This window comes from Mauremys mutica, chromosome 7, assembly GCF_020497125.1.
Source record: "Mauremys mutica isolate MM-2020 ecotype Southern chromosome 7, ASM2049712v1, whole genome shotgun sequence".
Lineage (NCBI taxonomy): Eukaryota > Metazoa > Chordata > Testudines > Geoemydidae > Mauremys > Mauremys mutica.
The window spans coordinates 88,527,081-88,548,688 of NC_059078.1; the positions used below are offsets into that span (position 1 = coordinate 88,527,081).

The 21,608-nt window shown below is 42.5% G+C and overlaps 1 protein-coding gene across 1 annotated transcript in view; it reads right to left on the reverse strand.

Moving 5' to 3' along the window:
* Positions 1-21,093, reverse strand: part of ADAMTS14 (ADAM metallopeptidase with thrombospondin type 1 motif 14) — a 97,120-nt gene extending 76,027 nt beyond the window's left edge. The window contains exons 1-2 of the mRNA XM_045024598.1: positions 21,012-21,093; positions 19,236-19,657 (exon numbers count right to left, since the gene is read on the reverse strand). Of these exons, the coding sequence (XP_044880533.1) occupies positions 19,236-19,657; positions 21,012-21,093 (504 nt within the window). The remainder of the gene's footprint in view (positions 1-19,235; positions 19,658-21,011) is intronic.
* Positions 21,094-21,608: the final 515 nt, after the last annotated feature.

The following is a 21,608-nucleotide window of genomic DNA, read 5'->3' on the forward strand; positions in this document are numbered from 1 at the left end:
TATCTCCATCTGTAGCCCTTTACAATTAAGCCCTGCCCTATCCATTTGATGCATTTTACCATAATGTCAACTTCCACCTGTTCTTTACCAACATACTAGCCTTTGTCATCTGCCAGGATGTTGCTTTCTCAAACACCTCCATGTTTCCTCTGATGCCACTCCTTATGAGTGGGGAAAACTCCCTGAAAAGAGCCACAAAGCCTCCACCTTATCTCCTTCAAATATCTCCTTAAAAGTACCTTTACTGTCATGTCTACAATACAGCTGGTTAGTTCAGCCCTCTTCCTATTGTACAATGACGTACGCACTTTACTGCTGTCTTGCCTTGGACAGCATCTTTGTATCATTCACATTTTGCATCTTGTCATAACCTAAGTTGCAAGTTCTTTGGGGCAGGGACTGTCCTACTATGTGTCTGTAGAGTGCCTAGTATAATGTAGCCCCAATCCTTAACTGGTGCCCTTAGGTGCTACTGCAATACAAATAATAATTTCCCTTTGTTTTCCATGCCCCATTATTCCCCTTACAGTAACATGCATAGGAACAACTCATCACTTTCCAGGAAGGGCCTTCATCTGCAACCCTTCCATCAGTCCAAGTAGCAGTACTTCTTTAGGAGATTCAAGAGAGGTATCTATTCAAATCAAATCTGTTTTGCAAAACTGATTGACAATCTATCAGAGAAGACAGACAGAGTGGGCATCTTTTAGCTGTTTAATTTCCTTTGACTCTTGACCACCAGCTGTCATAAAAGGTCCCTCAACTTCTCCTTCTTGATGGAAAAGAGGAATGAAGGAAAAAACAATTTCAAACTAAGCTCCTTATGTGGTTACAAAATCCCTTTTCTTTTGATCAGTTACAAGTGTTTCTATTTAACTCATCCACACCCTGGGATCCATCATCTATCATGCACTCCTGCTTTCAAACTCCAGCAACCCTCCAGGGCCCTCCCCAAAGTGGAGATGATGAGGACAAAGAGAGAAATCAGCCATTCTACCAAACATATTAATTCCACTCACAGCTACAAGAGGATGATCATCCTTGGCCATGAAGCCTTTTGAGAACATTGGATTAAAGCCACTTTATAAATACAAAGTATTATGACTAGTAATACCTTCCAGACAAGGAAAGGATGTATGAAATAACAAATGTTATTAGAAATGTTTTCTGGCTACCACCTGTTCTTCATTAGCATTAAGCGTCCATTAAATTTAGCTTGAAATTGACCAAATCAGTTATGCACTGAAACTCCAGCTGGCTAGGACCTTCGGCAATCAAAAGGAAATCACACACTGAGGGATGCCTAGTTTTAGCAAAAACAAGTACCACGGTCTAGCAGCCACCAAGTCCTTATATCATATCATTTTTACTTCATCCAGTGACCAAGAAGCAAATTCTTTCACAACACGCACATCACAGTGCCCTTGGAGACTCAGCAGCAGGACTAAATATCTTTCACAGTTTCAATTTTTTTACCCTTGTTATTAATCAACAGGCTCCTTCAGGAGTTTGAAACTTTAACACCGTCATGTTATGAGAGTTGTTGGCTTCCATCATGCACGTGTATGGTAATTTGTTCCTGCAGGCTTGCCCATGAAAGATGGGCTGTCCACACTGGTTTATTATTGTATGAATGCCTGTGAGTACCAGGCTGAGCATACTGATTTGTTTCTATAATATTGCCTATGAGCGCTGGAGCTGTACATACTGGGTTACACATCAGTACTAGGCTAATGGAATTTCTATTTAAGTGCATTGAAAAGCACTGTTTTACAAGAAGTACAAACAAATGACTGGACTTGGGAGGCATATTTAGAAGGGACAGGAAAGGCAAATCTGGGGCCCTTCCAAGCTGACTGTGTCATTTGATTCCCTTCATATTTGTGTACGGTCATATTCATTGTGGCATTAGCCAACCTGGCTTGCTTGTACTCCACCAAATTTCCTGCCCCACTTCAGTTTTATTAGCTGCTTAATGCTTTTGGAAACAAGTTTTTCCCCAGGAAAATAGGTATATTTAGTTGTTCTAGGATTGTAACAATGGCCTAAAATACCATTTCTCAGGCCCTTCCCGTTTTACTATAGCCTTATGAAGGTCTTGTTTCTGGCTGCTTCCCAAGGCTCTGATTAGCTTGATTACAACTGCACTCTGTTATTAGCTGGTGGCACAACCCAGGATAGACTTGATCAATGCTGCTCTGACTCCAATCCCTCCTTTCCTCTACCCCTGCCTTTTTTCTTCCTTCTCTTCAGATTCCCCTTTTCTGTTCTCTTCTCCCCTGTGATGTAATCTCATAGAAGCTCATCATTGGGTGGTGCAGTTCTGACAGAGGTAACTTTCTATCTGTTACCTTGGGCTTTTCTTTAGCTCCCATCAGCATAGTGTCTAAACATTTTCCGTTCCTTTTCTTCCTCCCTCTGAACATCTCATTGTTAAGAATTGGGATGGTAGAATCAGCGTTGTCAGCCAGTCTTTATTCTCCTCTTCTTCTCTCCTCCTTTTCACATCTCTTTGTCCCCCCAACTCCTTTCCTTTCTCCTTCCTTACTATTCTCCACCCTCACTTCCTTAATCTATTTGCATATTACAATCCTATTAACTAAAATGCCTTAACAGTCTTGAATCTTATTATTAAAACTTTAAATATTCCTCCTGGCTATGAAAATTGTGCTTTCCAAAGTGGAACAGGACCACAGCAGTAGTTTACTGCGCATGGAAACATCCACTGACCATTCAACATTATATAGGATTGATTTAATGACAAAGCCCACCTGTTACACAAATATCGTTTCTTGGGCTTTTCCATACTTCACTACTTTAAAAATAGAACATTTAACACAAAGATCTTTGCCTTCCCTCTAGTCTCCTGTACTCCCTACACTATTATTGAAGAAGGCTGTGTTTGAAGATGGGCTTCTCACCTTTGCAAGCCAGCTCCTCCTCTTTGATCGTGTAGTGTGAACTCATGACTTTCTAACCATCCTATTGGCCAAGGAGTGCTGAAGCCACTCATTAAGGGGACAGTCAACCCAGTTAGGCCCCCAAATGTACCACTCTTTGAAGGAAGATATATTCCTGGCGGATTTTATTATTTTATAGATTTAGGCCTTAATTTTCAAAAGTCACTAGTGATTCTGGGTGCCTCCGTTTCTGGGTGGCCAACCTGAGACACCTTAAAGGGGCCTGATTTTCTGAGGGTGTGTGCTCAGTACTTTCTGAAAACCAGACCCCTTTAAGATGTCCACTTGAGCACTCAAAATCACTGATCACCACCTAGGATCTACCTAGTAAGTCTACCAAGAGTACGCTACCTAGAAAATTTAGACTATACACATACACGTATGTAAAAGGGACACACGAGATAGTTGCATAACTATGTGATAACTACAGAGCCATATGATATGTTGCAAATATCATGCAACCTTCAGCTTCACAGGCCTTTCCACGTTTCTGGGTAGTACCAGAGCATCAGTTTGTGTGTCCTGCTGGTGCACACCATCTCAGCTCTTCACCCTGGTTCTCATAAACCCAATTACAATGGCACTGAAAGATTACACTGTCAAAAAATGCAAAGCCATCTTACTCCACTTTTCCTTCAGATTCCTAACAACATTATTATGCACTCACAGATGTTATACTTTTTAAAAACTCTCCACATTTGAAAAATACTTGAAGACACTTGGTGACATTTAAAGGCAACAAATGTAACATGGATAAAATACCTTTTATGCAACACATCACCTGGGAAAAATCCTATGAATCAGCATACTGGGACAATCATAAACTTAGTCCAGACGAGTGACATTTAATTACCTAGGCACAGATCCCCAGAGGTAGTTAGGTGCCTAACTCCTATTGAAATCACTTTTGTGCTATAAATGGAATGTGCGTAACAAGGTGCTATTGCATACCCTGATTTTAGCTATGGCTGTCTCTTTCACTGTATTAAGATCCTTTCCTACCATTGTCAAGTCTTCAAGATATGGAAAAAGCTCAGTAGCTAATGCAGGGAACAAAGCATCGGAGGGTTGCCAACACTGCATTTCAAAAATAAGGGACTGTTTTCTTAGCACCCTCGCCCCACCCCTCCTCCCAATATTATTAATAAATAATAATCAGTACTCACCTACATTCACCAGGGCACTTCTTGCTTCTTTTTGGAGCACTCAGCTACTCCCAGTCTTGTTGTACAGAGATGAAAAAATAAGGGACGTCCCTTGTAATAAGAGACTGTTGGCAACTATAGTCACAGGGTCACTCCTATTGAAATCAGTGGGAGTTGGGAGTCTAAATAATTTGAGGATCTGGGGCTTACTACCTGCTGGACCTGTATTTAAAAGGTTGGGTATGTTGCTTGAATGGTGTATCAGAGTTGAGTATCAAATGAAAGTTAGCCTCCTGTTTCCATTTCCTATAAATGCCACAAATTGACAAAAGTAATGCGTGTTTTGTCTGTCCTACCCATCGCTTTGCTAAATTCTTTTCTGCTTCCCTTAGCCACTTACTAATAGTGCTGATTAATAAATAATAATAGTAATTTCTGTAGTGTTTTTCATATTTACAAAGTGCTAATTAACTTCATAATGCTCAAAACTAAATTGGTTGACATTTTTGAACAAAATTTAAAATAAAATAATAATAATAATAATAATAGACCGTTTTTCAAAATTGAAAACTTTCACAAAGCCAGTCTGGGTTTTCCATTTTCAGTTTGTCTTGTTTATTTTTTAAAGTTTATTTTCCATTGCCAATTTTGATAAGCCACACAATGCAATCATTTCCAAACAGATCATTTTGATTTTGAAGGTTTTCAATTTAAAAACAGAAAAAAATCATTTAAAAAAATTGCTGACTTGAAAAACAAAACCAATGCCACTGAATTTTTTTTGTTTTGTTTTGTTTCCAAAAACAAAAGAAAATATTTTTTGCTTAAGTTTTAGGAACCCCTGTGAAATTTCTGTTGGTGTTTAAACCAATTCTATTTAATTTCCATAAAATGTAAGTATTTATTATTTTCCCTTTTTTAAAGATGGGGTAATAAAGCACAGAGTTTTGACCCCTGACCCTGCAAACTCTTACACATATGCTTCACTTAACTCACATGAGTAGTTCCACTGATGTCAGTGAGACTCCATGAAGTCTATGGGAATACTACATTAAGCATGTGCTTAAGGAAATCACTGAATCAGGCATTTAGGCACAGATTTTTAAAGATATTTAGGCATTGCTGTGCTCAGTATTGCAATACCTACCTGATTTAGGAGCCTATGTCTAATTTTCAAAAGGGATTTACGTGTTTAGGAGCCTAAATCCCTAAGTGCCTAAGTTTCTTTAAAAATCTTGTCCTTAGTGACTTGAGCAAAGCCACATAGTTAATCAGTGGCAGAGCTGGGGTTAGAATATGGGAGTACCTAGTTCCCAGTGCGTTTCTGCAGTTTTGGAATTGTGCACACTGCAAATTACGTATGGTCCAGAAAAAAAGTCATACTTTCTTGTCAATTAGATACAAAATCCATGATGACTTTGGAGAAAAATTACTTGCCTGTGCTTTTTTACATTCCTGTGAAGCTAACTGTTGTGGAATAATATTGAGGCAAACAATTCAGTAAAATTCAAAAGAGGATTAGACACTGTGAGCCAGATTTTCAAAGTCAGACAAATCCAAATTACTGTGCTTGCCTAATTTATGTTTGCAAAACTTTGATGCATGTGTGTAAATCAACTGCTTGTGATGCTTAGCTGCCCATGCATTATGAATAGTTGATTATGGTATGCACATAGAAGATTGCCATGTATATGTTAGACAAGTGCAAAAATGTTGACTGCTTCATTTTTGAAAATCTGGTCCTATATGAGAATACTCTATGAATTTACACTAAGAACAATTAAACTTTAAGGGCTTTAAATCCTCATGTTTTAGGATATAAACTGGCAACAGGAATAAATAATCCCCACCTTCATACACTATAGTGTCATACATTTTTAGTAGTGCATTATAGCAGGGGAGTTTGCCTGGTTCTGAAACATCCAGCCTTAGTCAAGAACAGAGGCAGAATACTCAAGTAGTCACTGAGCAGCTTGAATGTTAGTCATGTTGCACACAGGAACATCTTTCCTTCAGAAAAAAAACAATGGTGCGTTTAGCAATTCAAGCAATCCTATTGCCTGAATATACCTGGGTGATTTTGAATTTTCTTTTGGAACAAAGTCATAGCTGTACATCTGCTAGTGACATATCCCAAACCAAACCAAAACAGGAGCCTAATATCATAATTTTACTTCTCCTGACAGACCCAGGACCAACCATTTCAGTGAACTAAATCACATGTTTCTCTCAGGAATCTTCTCTGCAGAGCAGCTCCAGAGTTTAAGCAGCTCAGAGCCAAGAGAGATTGCTTGGCACAAAATCCTGGCAGCCCCAAGACAAGACGACAGCAGGCAATGCTTCAGCAATCATTGCCAATGTCTGCAACCACTGCCAGCTGCCTGTGACCACTGCCAGATGCCTGGTACAAGTTAGAGTTTCAGCAATTAGGGTAAAGAGGGGGAGGTGATTACATCTTAAGATACTAATGATTTTGTTAATTATAAATTTGAAAAATGACAAACTTCAGAGCTTCCCATATCAGTGTAGAAACACTAACAGTTTCAGTGCACAAAAATTCCATTGGCCTTTTGCTCTACTGGTGTTCTTCTATCACTGGAAAAAAGAGGAATAAACAATAAATAGTTCCCCTAGCATACTGCTGTTGTGGGAGGCACGGGGATATAAACTGCAGTAGATTGAGTATTAACTAAGGAAATTACAAAAGAGCATTTTTACCAGCAGGGGACACAGAGTCATTTGTAAAGTCTACAGTGATGCTGAGTGTAAGCTTCCAATCCATTTATCAAAGTCCAGAATTCCCACTGCAAGGCAAGTGAAACACTAATGACTAATGTGCGCACTTAATCTATAATCAAAGTATTCTAATAAATAAAAAGTAAAGCACAAACCACAGCAGCCTTTCGGATTCTTGAAATCAAGGCTTTGGAGCTGTGCTCCGGCTCCGAGCCAGCTCCAGGCAAAAGCCTGCAGCTCCACTGCTCCAGAGCTGCTCCGCACTCCAGCTCCAGGCTCCGCTCCAAAGCCCTGCTTGAAAGAGAAGGAAAGCGCTCGGAATGTACAAGTTTGCCCATTCTAAAACCAGTATTGTTTTATTTAAATATTTCAGCTGTGTAAGAATTAAAGTGACACAGGAAAAAGCTCTCAGATGCAACAACCCTGGTTCAAAATACTTAGCCTGAATCTTTACAAGAGGGTTATTGGGTCATCAGTGATTAAATGAGTTTACCACTTTTGGTCTTGCCCCCACATCTCTACTCCATCCATTGACATCAGGAGATCCAATAGCAACACACCATTTTAAGTACCACACCTGCTGTAGTGGACATCAGAAAACATGGGCTCCATTCTGCCCCCCACCCTCTGCAAATGCAGCGTGAGGGTGCCTGTCAGCATCAGTCATTTTCCATTATTCTCTCTGCTCCTCATATCCTTAGATTCACATGGACACTCTGCACACAAGCCTCCTCACTATCACTATGGTTAGAGCATCATGAGGTAGTTCCATGATAAATGCATGAATACCTTTTTATCACAAATGGCCCAATCCTTAAGTGTGTGTTAAAACAAATCCCATTGTAGTCAATGAGAGTTTTGCCTAAGTAAGGAGTTCACGACTCAGTTCCTATTTATCAACATCTATGCCTTGTAAAGTGCTTCACTCTTTTTGTGTGTGCGTGCACGAGCGAGCCAGGGAATATGTTCCTGTGACAGGGCTTTATTAAATGGGCTCCATTCCAGGATGGTGCAATTTGATTTTACTCAGCATCACTCGTAGAGCTCATTTAGCTTTCTGAATACAAAATTACTTTCCAAAATCTATTTCTATTGATGTTGTATTTGGATATCACTCAGAGGATAGATTCTGCCATCCACACTCATACTAAATAGTGCCTTACTCCACAAGTAATCCTGATTACTCACGAGTAAGATACTACTCAATATGAGTAATATGGTGAAATATGACCCACATTCACCAGCCGGACAACTGGTCATTAGGAACAAGTTTCAAGCCATTTCCTTTATTCCCTTTGATATTTTCAACGGTTGGGGAAAAAAATCACATTGTTTTGAGTGCCACTCAGCTGCTGGTAAAAATGCCAATTATAACTTGATTGACCTGACTTGTACCTTTTAAAATACTAACTAGAACTAAATCTGTCTTGGCAAGATGGAAATATTGTTGCTAACTTAAGAAACTCACTGTTTTATGGAGCTGGCTGTAGTTTTCAGTCAAAGATAATTATCAAAGCAGGGCTTGCCCTAATCAGTCTTTGTGACAGAATTCCACCATAAACACTCGTAAATATATTTAAAATATTATAGTAAACTTATTTCTATCTAGGCCAGGGGCGGCTCTAGCAATTTCGCCGCCCCAAGCACGGCGGCACGCCGCGGGGGGCGCTCTGGCGGTCGCCGGTCCTGCGGCTCCGGTGGACCTTCTGCAGACGTGCACGCCTGCTGGAGGTCCACCGGAGCCGCCTGCCGCCCTCCCGGCGACAGGCAGAGCACCTCCCGTGGCATGCCGCCCCAAACACGCGCTTGGCGCGCTGGGGTCTGGAGCCGGCCCTGATCTAGGCTCAACCTTTACAAAGACTACTGGGGAAGGAGGTTGGAGGATGAGCGGGAGGGATGGGAGGAGTGTGAGTTCTTCACTGATTGTCAATGTACACTGAGGAACCGTGGAATTCACAGAGCTGGAGAGATGCCTTCCTTCCGAACGGAAGTCAGACAGTTGGGCCCAGAGATGGCCCACGGAGCTAGGGGTAAATCTCTCCCCCATTAATGTATCCTCTATAATCAGTGGGTAAAAGAGGCTCAAACTCCCACAAAAATATAAAATTATCATTTCATCTGGATAAGCAGTACTGGGAAGAAGTGATACCTGAGCAGAGGTGCCATCCTTCAGCTTAGACACTGAACTGAGCTCTCTTTCATCTGGAAACCCATCAGTAGGAGTTCATCCCTACTATATTCCGTTGCAGTAGAAGGCAGCATTGTGTTAAGTTGGCAACTGCGTTGGCCCACATTACTGGTAGATAAGCACAGAAGCTGTCTATCTCATGGGGAGCTGATCTCTTGACACATTTCTAAGGGCCAGATTCTGATATCTATACTCATGTTGGGTAGCTCCTTACTCCAGGAGTAGTCCGACTGAAGTCAATGGTGCTATTCAATTAAAGAAGGGGTAACAGAATCTGTCCCTAAAAAGAGTAAAGGATAAACCTGTTGCCCTGACCTACATTCTCTCCTCTGATAAAACAGGTTCTGATGTTTGACAATTGTTGTCATGGGTGCATGATAGCTGCGGCATTTAGCTAGAGAACTCTGTATCTGACCCATCACATTGGAAAGCAGCGTACAATTCCCTAAATATGAAAGGCACCATTCAAAACCAAATTCTGTTCAATAATAAAATTTATTGCACAGATGGTATGTTTCAAATGAGACAATATATTTAAAATATTACAAAATTAATAGCCTTTTTGAAATATGTTATGGCATAGTACTCTGCACCTTAAACCGATCCCATATGTCATAATTTGGGCAGCAGTGTAACACACTTCCAGTATATTTTATATATTGTTACATGTGGAATAAATTTTATAAAACACAGCAAAATATGGAACAAATATACTGAAACTAAATTAGAGGCCTTTTTAGCCACTTGGATAACTCTAGACCAGTACATTTCTTGCAAATGAATATGGGCTTGATCCAGCACAGTTCTGCTAGGTGAAGTTACTGGGAATTGACGTCTTTATCTGCCCTATTTACCCTGTTGGTCCTGTGTCACAAACTCAAAAACATGCTGAGTGGCGATGTGCGAGGTGTCTAAATGTTCTTCTTTCAGACTTCAAAGTGGGAGCTAAAGTCTCCCCTCAAATATGTTTGCCTCATTCCCATTAAAGTCAATGGGAATGGGATGCTCATTTATCCTGAGGGTAAAATTTAGTCTTACAGCACTTTGGATTGAAGCTGAATGATCAGGAATCAAAAAGATTAGCTTCAAATGTGAAGAGAATTATTGAAATGGGACCCATATGTACAGAATTAGTGCACAACTATGTCTGAGAAACGTGACTCCTGTGCAGACTAAATTTCCCAGCTTCCTCCTTTGACTTACTCAATCTTCCAAAAAGAATAACTGGCTATATAATAAACCCATAACCCTGCAACCAATCAAATGAAAGCTAGGTAGCTATTTTTTAGCAGATTTAATGCTCAGGAAAAATGAGAGAACAGAACTGGGTTGAGCCTGGCACAGTACAGGCAAGAACTGTGCAAGTTTTTCCTGCAAACCTTTGCCAGCACACCTCAGTCTTGATCTTCAACATCTCCTACTGCTCTAGTTCTGGGCTTCCATGCAGCCCTGTCTATGCACATCAATTCTGACCTGCAACAACCTTCCTGTTCTAGTTATGGGCCTCTCCTTACCAGAGATTGCTAACAGTGCAAAAGTGTGCCAAAATGAGCAGTGGTTTTGTGATGTCTACGAACAGGAACTATTCTGAACTCATTGTTACTGGTGCCCTAGTTGGAATTTGAATCTAGGTCTTGCAGAGGTGAAAGTCAAGGGGAGAGAATCACTCCACTAATTAGCTCTTCAACCAAAATAGAGCCTCATTTTGATCTCACTTACACCACTGCAAATGAGGAGTGACTCCATTCAAGTGATAGAGTTAGACCCCAGTAAAATCAGTCTAGTGGAATTGGTATGATGCCTATAGTAAGCAATTAGATACACCTTCCTATGAACCTTTAAACAAGTGATCTGTCTCCCTCCTAACACTAAGCCCATGCTCCAGAAATTACAAGCATAATCCTAAAAGACCAACATCTACATTTTGGGGTCCAACCCTCCTCCTATTGAGATTCATGGCAAAACAATCATTATATTCAATGAAAGCAGGAGTAGCCCTTGTGGAGGAACTTACATAGTGCACAACCCTGGAGAAAAAAAGATTCAAAAAGTAATTTATTTATCCCTTCACTTTCTTTGTTGCTGCTTCTTAAAGACAATGGGCCCTGCTTTTCTGTTGTAAAATACTAGCAGTCTGATGTGGTCGCATTTTACACTTACTTTGCCCTGGAGTAAATGACTAGTTGCAGGATAACAGAGAATGAGACTCACTGATGTATAAATAAATACATTTCCACAACCACCAAAATTCATCTTCTGCTGGTCCCTGCTGTTAAGACACAATCTTGAGTTCAAAGCATCAAAACATCAAAAAATGGCAAAACTCCCTTTGCCTTCAATGCGGCCTGGATTTCACCCCAAGTTTGTTCCCCTGGAATTGATTGTGATGTCACAAATTCAGCATTATATTGTTAGTGCTGCATCAAAAAGGAGAAAGAGAAGTGATTTAAAGGAGAATAAACCTTTGCTTCTAAAAAAATCCTCCTTGATAATTAGCAAAGAAAATTATGAAAAACACAGGCATTGATCAAACTAACTAGTGGTCAAGTATATTATTTTAGCATTTTTCCCCAAAATGGGTGTCCATCTTTACACCTGAATCCAGTGTCTCATATAACTGCAGGATATGTTCTCTCCCCACCAGCAAATGACCTCTGCAATTAACAAAACACGGTGACAGCAAGATACACAAAGAAAAGCAGAAAAAACATCAAGGGCTCAGCTCCTGATCTGTGTCTGTGCAACACTCAATTGCTCTAATTACTGTTCCCATAAAAATACTTGGAATCTTAGCTCAATTTCATGTGTGTACATATATAGTAAAACACTGCCAAAAAAATGAGATTCCTTAGCTTCCAAGAAAACTAAGGAGCCTGCAAAGGACTATGTCTGGAGGGGAAAGCGTGATGGCAAGTCAAAGGATTCCACTCTTACTGTTTCTGAACTCAGGGCCGCCTTTGGAACTAATATGAAAGACAAGGACTCACCAGCCTATTACAAATGTACCTCAGCTACCCATGACAACATTTTCAAACACAAGTGCCAATAGCTAGGCATAAAAATGGGAGATGCTGTGGGCTCAACACCTTTGAAAATCAGGCTACCTATTTACGTGTGTAAATATGGATTTCGGACAATAATTTTAAGCACTTTCTAAAAACTCATGGTCCCAGTTCCCAGTTTTGACACAACATAATTTATCTGTACATGTTCTTCATTTGAAGCACTTAACTTTATCAACACTGTGTGGTACAGCTACACTGCAATAAAAGGCACACAGAACGGCCATGGCTGGCCTGGGTCAGCTGACTCGGGTTTGCGGGGCTCGGGCTGTGGGGCTAACAATTGCAGTGTAGATGTGCAGGCTCAGGCTGGAGCCCCGGCTCTGAAATCCTGCGAGGATGCCCAGGCTGCAGCCCGAGCATCTGCACCGCTATTTTCAGTCCTATGGACCGAGCCCCGTGATCCAGAGACATTTGATCTGGGCTCAGAGTCTCGGGGCCACAGGTTTTTTACAGCAGTGTAGATGTACCCTTAGTGACCAAGAGATCCTATGTGTCCCACACAAGCTATACTGGAACGTAAGAGCTATATTCTCTTTTTGAAGTTTGTGGATAACTACTAGTAAAGTTAACAATTACAGGACATGTACATAACAAAGGGAAATGCAACACTCCTTTGGCCAGATTCTCTCCTATTAAAGGGGCAGGTTTGTACAGCTCCGCTATGCGATTATGTATATATTCTTCTAGATTTCCCAATTACCTTACTGCTACCTTGTAAATCAACACACCCATCTTTTCTACGCTTAATCACATCTGCAAATCAAGATGGTCAGAAAAGTAACAATATTACCTTGAAAATTCTGCCCATATCTGTTCCCTGAATGACTGCTGAATTTCTGAGTTTTATCTACTAAAACCAAGCTTTTATTCCCCTTCAACCTTATAGGTCCACTATGGGGGCCGGATCCTCAGCTAGTGTAAATTGTCATAGCCCCAGTGAAGGGAATGGAGCTATGACAATTTACACCAGCTGAGGATTTGTCCCTGCATGCAGAAGAGCAAAACTAGATACTACTTTGGACAAAAATGTCATTTGACACCCTGAAATCACAGTCTGCACTTAGGTCCTGTCTTTCTGACCCCTCCTCTCCCAACTTGGAGATGGCATTCCCATTCCAGGTACTTGGACTAATGATGGGAAGGAATTTGCTGCTTGGGGAACGGCTACTTATGTTTTAGCAAGAGAACAAGAAATGCAATGTCGGGAAAATTAGCAGCCTTTTTCTTCCCCATGATTCTATTGGAGCTATAAAGAAAGAAAATACCGAAAGGCAACGTATTTACTTTTTAAAAGATGTAACATCTTGTTTTGATTTAGCTTGGATGACGGGGGAGACCAAAAAGTGAGTTGCAGCCATTGGGAGTATATGGTTACCGAAGCTCTGAGAAACAGCATACTGCAATTCTACTAATCTTGCTTTGCAAATCAGCAAAACCCAATGAATCCTGCTCTGCACAGGGCCGCCCAGAGGATTCAGGGGGCCTGGGCTTGTCAGCGGCATGGGGCCCCTGCCGCCCAATTGCCGCTGAAGACCTGGCACTTCGGCGGCGGGTCCCAGGGCGGAAGGACCCCCTGCCGGGGTCTTTGGGCACTTCGGCGGTGGGTCCTGGAGCAGAAGGACCACCCGCCAGGGTCTTTGGGCACTTCGGCGGCGGGTCCCAGGGCAGAAGGACCCCCCGCCGGGGTCTTTGGGCACTTCGGCGACGGGTCCCGGGGCGGAAGGACCCCCCGCCAGGGTCTTTGGGCACTTCGGCGGCAGGTCCCGGGGCGGAAGGACCCCCCGCCGGGGTCTTTGGGCACTTCGGCGGTGGGTCCCGGGGCGGAAGGACCCCCCAGCCAAGGTCTTTGGGCACTTCGGCGGCGGGTCCCGGGGCGGAAGGACCCCCCCGCCAGGGTCTTTGGGCACTTCGGCGGTGGGTCCCGGGGCGGAAGGACCCCCCCAGCCAGGGTCTTTGGGCACTTCGGCGGCAGGTCCCGGGGCAGAAGGACCCCCCAGCCAGGGTCTTTGGGCACTTCGGCAGCGGGTCCCGAGGTGGAAGGACCCCCCGCCAGGGTCTTTGGGCACTTCGGCGGTGGGTCCCGGGGCGGAAGGACCCTCGCTGCCGAATTGCCGCCGAAGACCCGGAGCGGAAGAAGCTCCGGGGGCCCAGGCCCCGCGAGAGTTTTCCGGGGGCCCCGGAGCAAGTGAAGGATGCTGCTCCAGGGGCCCCAAAAAACTCTCGTGGGGGCCTGAGACAAATTGCCCCCCCCGGGCAGCCCTGGCTCTGCAAATCAGCAGGTCCTACAGAAACACTATTTACTGAGAATTTTTGAATGTATGTTTGAAGATACAAAATCCTTTATCCATCTGCTACAAGAAAATTTCTAGATAGTTCGGTATTTCTTTGGGCTACCAAAAGCATGTGATATGTGGTAAATTAGCCAATGGAAAGAGGCATTCATAGACCTCTGACGAGGCTGAGAATTGTTTTACTCACTGGGTCATTGACTATGTGAAGAATGAGAGAAGCAGCTGTTACAGGGGTAAAGGGGAAAAGAAGGAGCATAACTATCAGTGGACCATGACAAGAGGCAGAAGAAAAACTCCTGAAAGTCAAACAGGAAAGAGACATCGATCTCCACTCTCAGGAGCCAGGAACAGGGGAGTCTCTGCATACCTACCCATTAACAAAGTAGAGCTGTCCTCCCCTTAAAATCTTAATTCTACCCTCCCAGCCACCATTCCTTTCCTCCAGGTGAACCAGAGCTTTGATCACCACACCAACCACTGCTTCCTAAACATTATGTCAAACCTCTCCAACTTCTACAGCGCACTGAGCTCTGCAGCAAACTGTAATGCAAGGGGAAACATCCACAAACAATTTGTTATTGAATTCAATGCAGCAAAGACCTTTTTTAAAATGTACTTTAATATTTTATTTAATTTAATACAAAAACTTCCATTCAAAAATGATTTTCCATGCTGCTCTGAAATTTTGAGTTTGTTGCAAAATCCAGCACAATACACAAACCCCTGCCAATGTGAAATGAATAGGTCATTTTAGTCCATTTCTTATGCTTGGCCTATACACAGATTTTGTACTGATTTAACTATTTTGGTTAGGGTGTGGGTTTTTTTAACCAATATAGTTATACCAGTAGAAGCCCTAGTTTGGATGTAGATGCAGAATGATAGGTAACTTATACTAGTTTAGCTTATTACCTTTCCCATACAGGAACTGCTATCCCAGTATAAAGCATCTTTATATCAGTATAACTACATCCAGACAAGGGGAGATTGTACTACTTTAACTATACCAGTATAGTTCAAACAGTACAATTTTTGTGGGTAGACAAGCCTGAAGTATAGGAGCATCCACATCACATGCTACCTCCACAATTGGTGCTATTGTCATTAGACTGATCAGGGAGCCTAAGGACTGAATGGGCCGAGAGAGGGAACACCTCTGACCTCCTGCAGTGAACTCTCCGGGTCAGAGGTGAGGTATATTGGTTTCAACTCCACCTGCCCAAGCTTATGCTTTTTTATGGAGCAGAGGATTTCAGTCTCCAGAGCTGTCAGCTTGGCACCCTTCACTTAAGAACTAAATTCATTAAAATGTAAAGAAAAGAGGATCTGCATCCCAGATTACAGATGGATACAAATCGCAGGCTAAGAGAATACAGATACCAAACAGCACAAAGGGCAACCTTAAAAATGTGCACTTCTGAAGAAAAATGTGTGAGTGCTTTGAAAGATTCTACCATTTCTAGTGGAATCCACCATTATGCACACAGGAAATCTTGCAGAAAATCGTAGAATCTTCTATTTGCATTCTTGTGACCCAGGCGGAGTTCAGCTAGTCTAAGGGATAGAACAGTGATGGTGAAATCAGGCAGCTCAAGGAAGCAGTGTGATAGAGTCACTAGAATAACTATAAATAGTGCCTTCGGATACCCAAAAAGAAACTGATTGAACATCAAGACCTGGTGCCATAAACAGCTGTTTCTTGGAGGAGCTCATTTGGAGCATATGTTTCTCCTGACTTGGGCCTGAGTAAAACACAAGAATTGATTAAGGAGTGGCAGTGAGTGTGGCTGAGCCACTAAAAGCAGTAACCATAACATAACTGTTTGACATCCTCATCAGATCTTATCAGATCGTTGCACTCGGTGTCAGGTTAAAAAATTAAAATCCATTCGCTGGGAAGGGAGGTTGCTTAATATAACTCAAGTGATACTATGACAAAATAATAAATATTGGCATGTGGAATAAGGAATAAATGGAGTCAGACAAAATTTGAAGGGCAAATATCCAAAGATGTAATAAATAATAAGAAATTTCCCAAGTGTATCAAAAGAAGCCTGTGGTAATATCAGTTGGATGTCCAGGGTACACAGAAGTGATGAAATAACTCAAAAACTTAAATACTGTAGCAATAAATTAGCAATATTAGATGTAGTTCAACTACCAGTTCTGAAGAAATTAAAGTCTTGAAAAACTGAGCTATTAACAAAAACATGTACGTTATCAGTGAAAAAAATTACTATCGTTTTCTAGAGAAAAGGAGGGCAGCAATATGATACCGGTTTTTCAAAAGGTGCTTAGTGTGATCTCAGGAATTCTGTAGATCACTGAACCTTACTTCAGTAGCAGGAAACATAGCAGAGAAATTCCTTGGAAATAAAATCATAAAGCCAAATAAGTATAATTTGATATGAACCAGCACAGCTCTTGAAAGGACAAGTCACACCACTATAACCCATTAGACCTTTTCAAAGGAGTTAACAGAATAGTGTCTAAAATGGAACCAGTGAATACAAAGCATTTACACTTCCAGATTTTTGTAAATGAAGCTCCTCACAAAAGATTATTGAGGCAACCTGGTAGCCATTTAGGGCTCAATGGGAATTACAAATGCTCCAGCATGAGCTCAGCCCTTCGACTGGGAAGTCTCCACCTAGGCCTTGATCCTACAATCGGCTCCATGTGGATGGTCTCATGAGCCTGCACAGAGCTCACTACAGACCTGAATCCTTATTACTGTATTATTTTTACTTATTAAAAGCTCAGGGACTTTGTCTTTATACCTGTCTATAAAGTGCCTAACATATACTGTTAGTGCAATACAAAAAGCATTTGTGGTGATCACCACCATCACCACAGGAAAAAAGTGAAAAGTCCTCTTATGGATTAAAAACTAGAGTAAAATTAATGGCCCGTTCTGAATGTGGAACGTGATTACTCCTAGGCTGTCCCCAGGATCAGAATCAAGACTGGCATGGTTCAATATACAGCATTTATTAGCAATCTGGAAAAGCAGGTGAATGTTGAGGTGGCAGCGTTTGCTATAAACAAAATGAACACAATTAAGGTTACTCAACTTTAGAGACCATTTTGAGGGAAGATTGCTTCCCCTCCATTGCACATCTTAAGGAGAAGGGACCACAGCTTGGGCCTGGAAGCACAGAAGGAGCAGACTGGGGCAACACAGCACGCTCTCCTGCCCCCAAGCTCATAGAAGTTTCCTCTTACTAACAACGTGCATTAGGCATCTCCTTATAATCATCCAGGAATGCTGTCAACCAGAACTGCAGCAGAGTTGGGGAGCAGCAATCCTACAAGACAAATACGCTGGGACATCCACTGGATTTGGAATGGATTTCCTAGCCAAAGCTAATACTCATCCATAGAGAAGAGCAACTAAAATTATTAGAGACATATGGATGATTTAGAGTAAGAAATTATCAAAACATTTAGCAGTACTTCATTTGGGAAAAGAATAGTATGAGGAAATATCATAGAGGTATAGAAAATAACGGTTAGTGGAGAATGTTTTGTAAGTAGTCCTTTTTGCCCTTTCTCATTATTAAAGGAAAGGGGTCGTTCAATAAAATTAAAAGTTAACAGAAGAAAACAAAAGTCAAAGAAAATATTTACTGTGCAATTTACTATCAAGTTGTGAAACCCCCTGATACAACATAGCAAACCTCCTCCATTCCTGACTTGGTTGCAAACTAGTGGTGGGTGAGATGACTATACATTGTTTAAATACACAGATATACATATATATTTTGTAAACCGCTATGGGGGTTTACACTTAACTATGTCTTACATTGAGATAATGTATTACATTAACTTTGTAAGATTCTAAAGTTATATGAACAAAAATGGTGCCTGCAGTTACACCGACTAAGACAACGATAACAAAGGCTGTCTGACAAACCTCATGCTTCAGGGCATACGATAGGAGAAGAGACACGTTGCACCAACATTGACCTCTTAGCCAATTAAACAATGCTGATTGGTCCTAAAGAGACTCCAATCCTACGCTCCTTGCCCAGAAGGCTGATGCAGAAAAACAAAAATAAGAGGACCTATAGGCAGTGAGAGATGGAGGTGAAAGGCAGGGGAAATAGATATCCTCAGGACAGAACCCTTTTGAGGGAAGTAATAGACAATATACTGTAGGCCAACTAAGGGAAAGCTAATCTGTGGCAAAGAGCCAATGAATGACAACCTGCTGCATGCTGTAGGTGGTCAACCTACTACCAGATAACATAGTTAATTGGATCTGTAGTTCATCTCTCAAGAGTGCCACACACAGGGCACTACAATTCAAAATCTAATGAGACATGCAGAGTTGGCCAGAAGGTTCCTGCCCTCAACATTCTAAAGTGGAGAGCAAGTTTCTAGGAATGCCTGGCACTTCTGTATGCTGGAAGAGAAGAACCAGCGAGGTTCTGGAAAAATGTCTCCTTGGCTTTTACGTTTCCTTCTGTACTAGAAATAACCTCACATTATAGACCTGGTCATGTATTTTTAGCAGCAGGAGGAGCACTGAGGGCACATTGGTAGCAGATAGGATCTCCAGGGCAGAAGAAGGGAATTGCAAATAAGCAACCAGCATCTTCCTGTTATACTTTTAGATGGAAGGTTTAATTTTAGCAACAAACCAATACCGTCAAACTTGCCATAGGCCTCTCTGCTCATTCCTTGGGTTGCCAGCAAAGAGGTACTGGAAGCTCTGATGCGAGTTGCTTCGATACAAAGCCAAAATTAAATATTCAATCACAGAAAGACAGCAAAGGTTAAATAATGAGGCAGAAGAGAAAGGGGGAACATTTGTCCTGAAAAAGGGTGATCTGCCTTCTGCTTACCAGTCCATCACAGTTGCTGATAGCCACAGTGGCACCCGGCATGCCTGAGACATCCCCGATGAAGAGACACTCCTGCTGGAGGGGCTCTCGGAATAGCTCTTGAAAATCTTCCTGCCATTCGGCAGAGGCTCCAGGTGGCACAAGTCGACGGTTGGGCTTCAGGCGGAGATGCAGTTCTTTCCCAAAGACCGTGACATTAAAGTATAACAAGCGATTTCCAGCTCTGCCTTGGTGCAGTGGCTCATCCAGGGTGCTGCGGGCCACCCTGTGCCGAGCAGAGGGTGGGGTGGAAGGATGGCTGGCTTCAGCACTGCCATCCGCCACTGAGCCAGATACCGTGTGTGAGAGGAACCGTCCCTGGCAATCTGTACTGAAGGGCACAATCACACCATACTCACTTAGCTTTCCGGACAGGAGGTGCTCTAGTGGAAATAAATACAGATAGAAAGACTTCAATACATTCAAAGCAAAGAGCAACCCTTTGTAAATGTGTTATGAAAAGTATTTCCTCCACAGTACTGTATGTTAATTTCCACATGCATCAGGAATTTTGTAGCCATTTCGACACTGGATTTTCTTGTTAAATTAGATAAACATGTTTAAGCTGATAAACTTTCTCCCCCTCCTATAAACTCCTGTTTATTCTGTGTCTACTTTGTATTTTTAAATCATCAGGCATATCAAATGTAGCAGAATAAACTCATCCTGACATACACTTATGCCTCTTGCATACCCAACTAACACCAAGCATGCAAACTATTTATTGTTCAGCTTCCATCTAACATTACTTCTCAAAAACAAGGGATCCCATTAAAACAAAGCTATATCAGCATCAGCATCAATTTAGAAGTGTTTGCAATGGACCCCCCAGTAGGATACATACCTCCCTATTGCAATTTCCTATCACAATCAACACAGCACAGTTCCAGCCAGTTACATAAAAATACACCTGTCAAAACAGCCTAAAACACTCCTACCGCCTAAATCAGAGAAGGCAAAAAATAACCAGCCGGACATGCAGACAAATAGAAATTACAAGCATACAATGAGTCTAACATTTTCAAGTCAAATATAGTAATGTATCTTTTTAATTGGCATGTTATTGCACAGATTTGATGCACCACACACCCACGCTAAGTAAATTTAGCATGACAAAAATAACATGGGACACTGGAAAGGTAGCTTGTGCTTTCAATGAGACTGATGACTGAATGCAAATCCTGCACTCTAACTTTTTAGGCAATTATGTCTTTCCCATGCACACTTAAATGCCAGCTAAAATTACTTTGCAAATCTGACAGAAGGCCCGGCACTTGTAATACCAAGCGTGCTGATTTCAGTTTGAGCCTTTGATTTCCACTCCCTGCCCCCATCCCATCTTGAGAGTGTAAATGAGACTTAGGTAAGGGGTGGGGGCTATGTAAAGAAAGTGTTTTTCTGCACTTACTGGCAATATGGAAAAATGCTAAATTCCCACCAGTTTAAATAACTGAAAACCTAAAAACAGTTAAAAGGAAGGGAAGGTGGATGGATGGACTGATGAACACATAGAGAGAGAGATTCACACATGAGCCAGGAGAAAAGTAAAGGAAATTAAACTCTTAATATCACACTAGTTTTCCCCTCTGTTCAACTCCCTTCTGTGAGCGCCCCTGTTGGCTTTGCTCCTGTGAATGTACCTTTCTCTTTCCGATCTCACTGATTTAAGTGATGTCTGAATGCTATAGGTTAAAAAGAAAAACCAACTCAATCCGTGAGCGAGGGGAACTCTCCTACCTTCGGGTTTTGCTGCCCTGGCTGTAGCAAACCAGTAGTTGAGAGGAAACAAGCAGGACAGCATCACACAGAGATAATCCATTTGGTGCTAGCGAAGCGTTTTCTGGGGGCTCTCTCCGAAAACAAGCGCACCAGGGAGCAGCTCTCCAAAGGGAGATGGAGCGAAGTTTCTTCCCCTCGGCTTCCTGCGGCTCCTCCGGGAAGCCGGGCGGCGAAACGGGATCTGGCGAGCTCAGCAATGCGCCCTCCTCTTGGAGTGCTGCAGACGGTCAGAGGCGCACGCAGAGCAGGAGCCGGTCCTGCTGGTCCCCGCCGCACTGTGCACAAGTTGGACAAGCCCCCATGCATCTGGCAACGCAAAGTGGGGAGGAGGGAGGAGACACTGGCTGGGAGGGAGCCCGAGAGGCTGCTGCCGCCGCTGCTTGGTGCAAACGCTGGTGCCAGCTGGGGGGTCCGCGCCGTGACGCCGGCGTGTGAGTGTCAGGCCGGCTGCAGAGTCCCGGGGAGGTGGGGGGCAGCGAGGGCCTCTCCTGGGGGAGGCACAGACAGGCGCGGAGGGGAGGTCCCTTGCACGTGGCGCTTTCGGCATTGCTACAG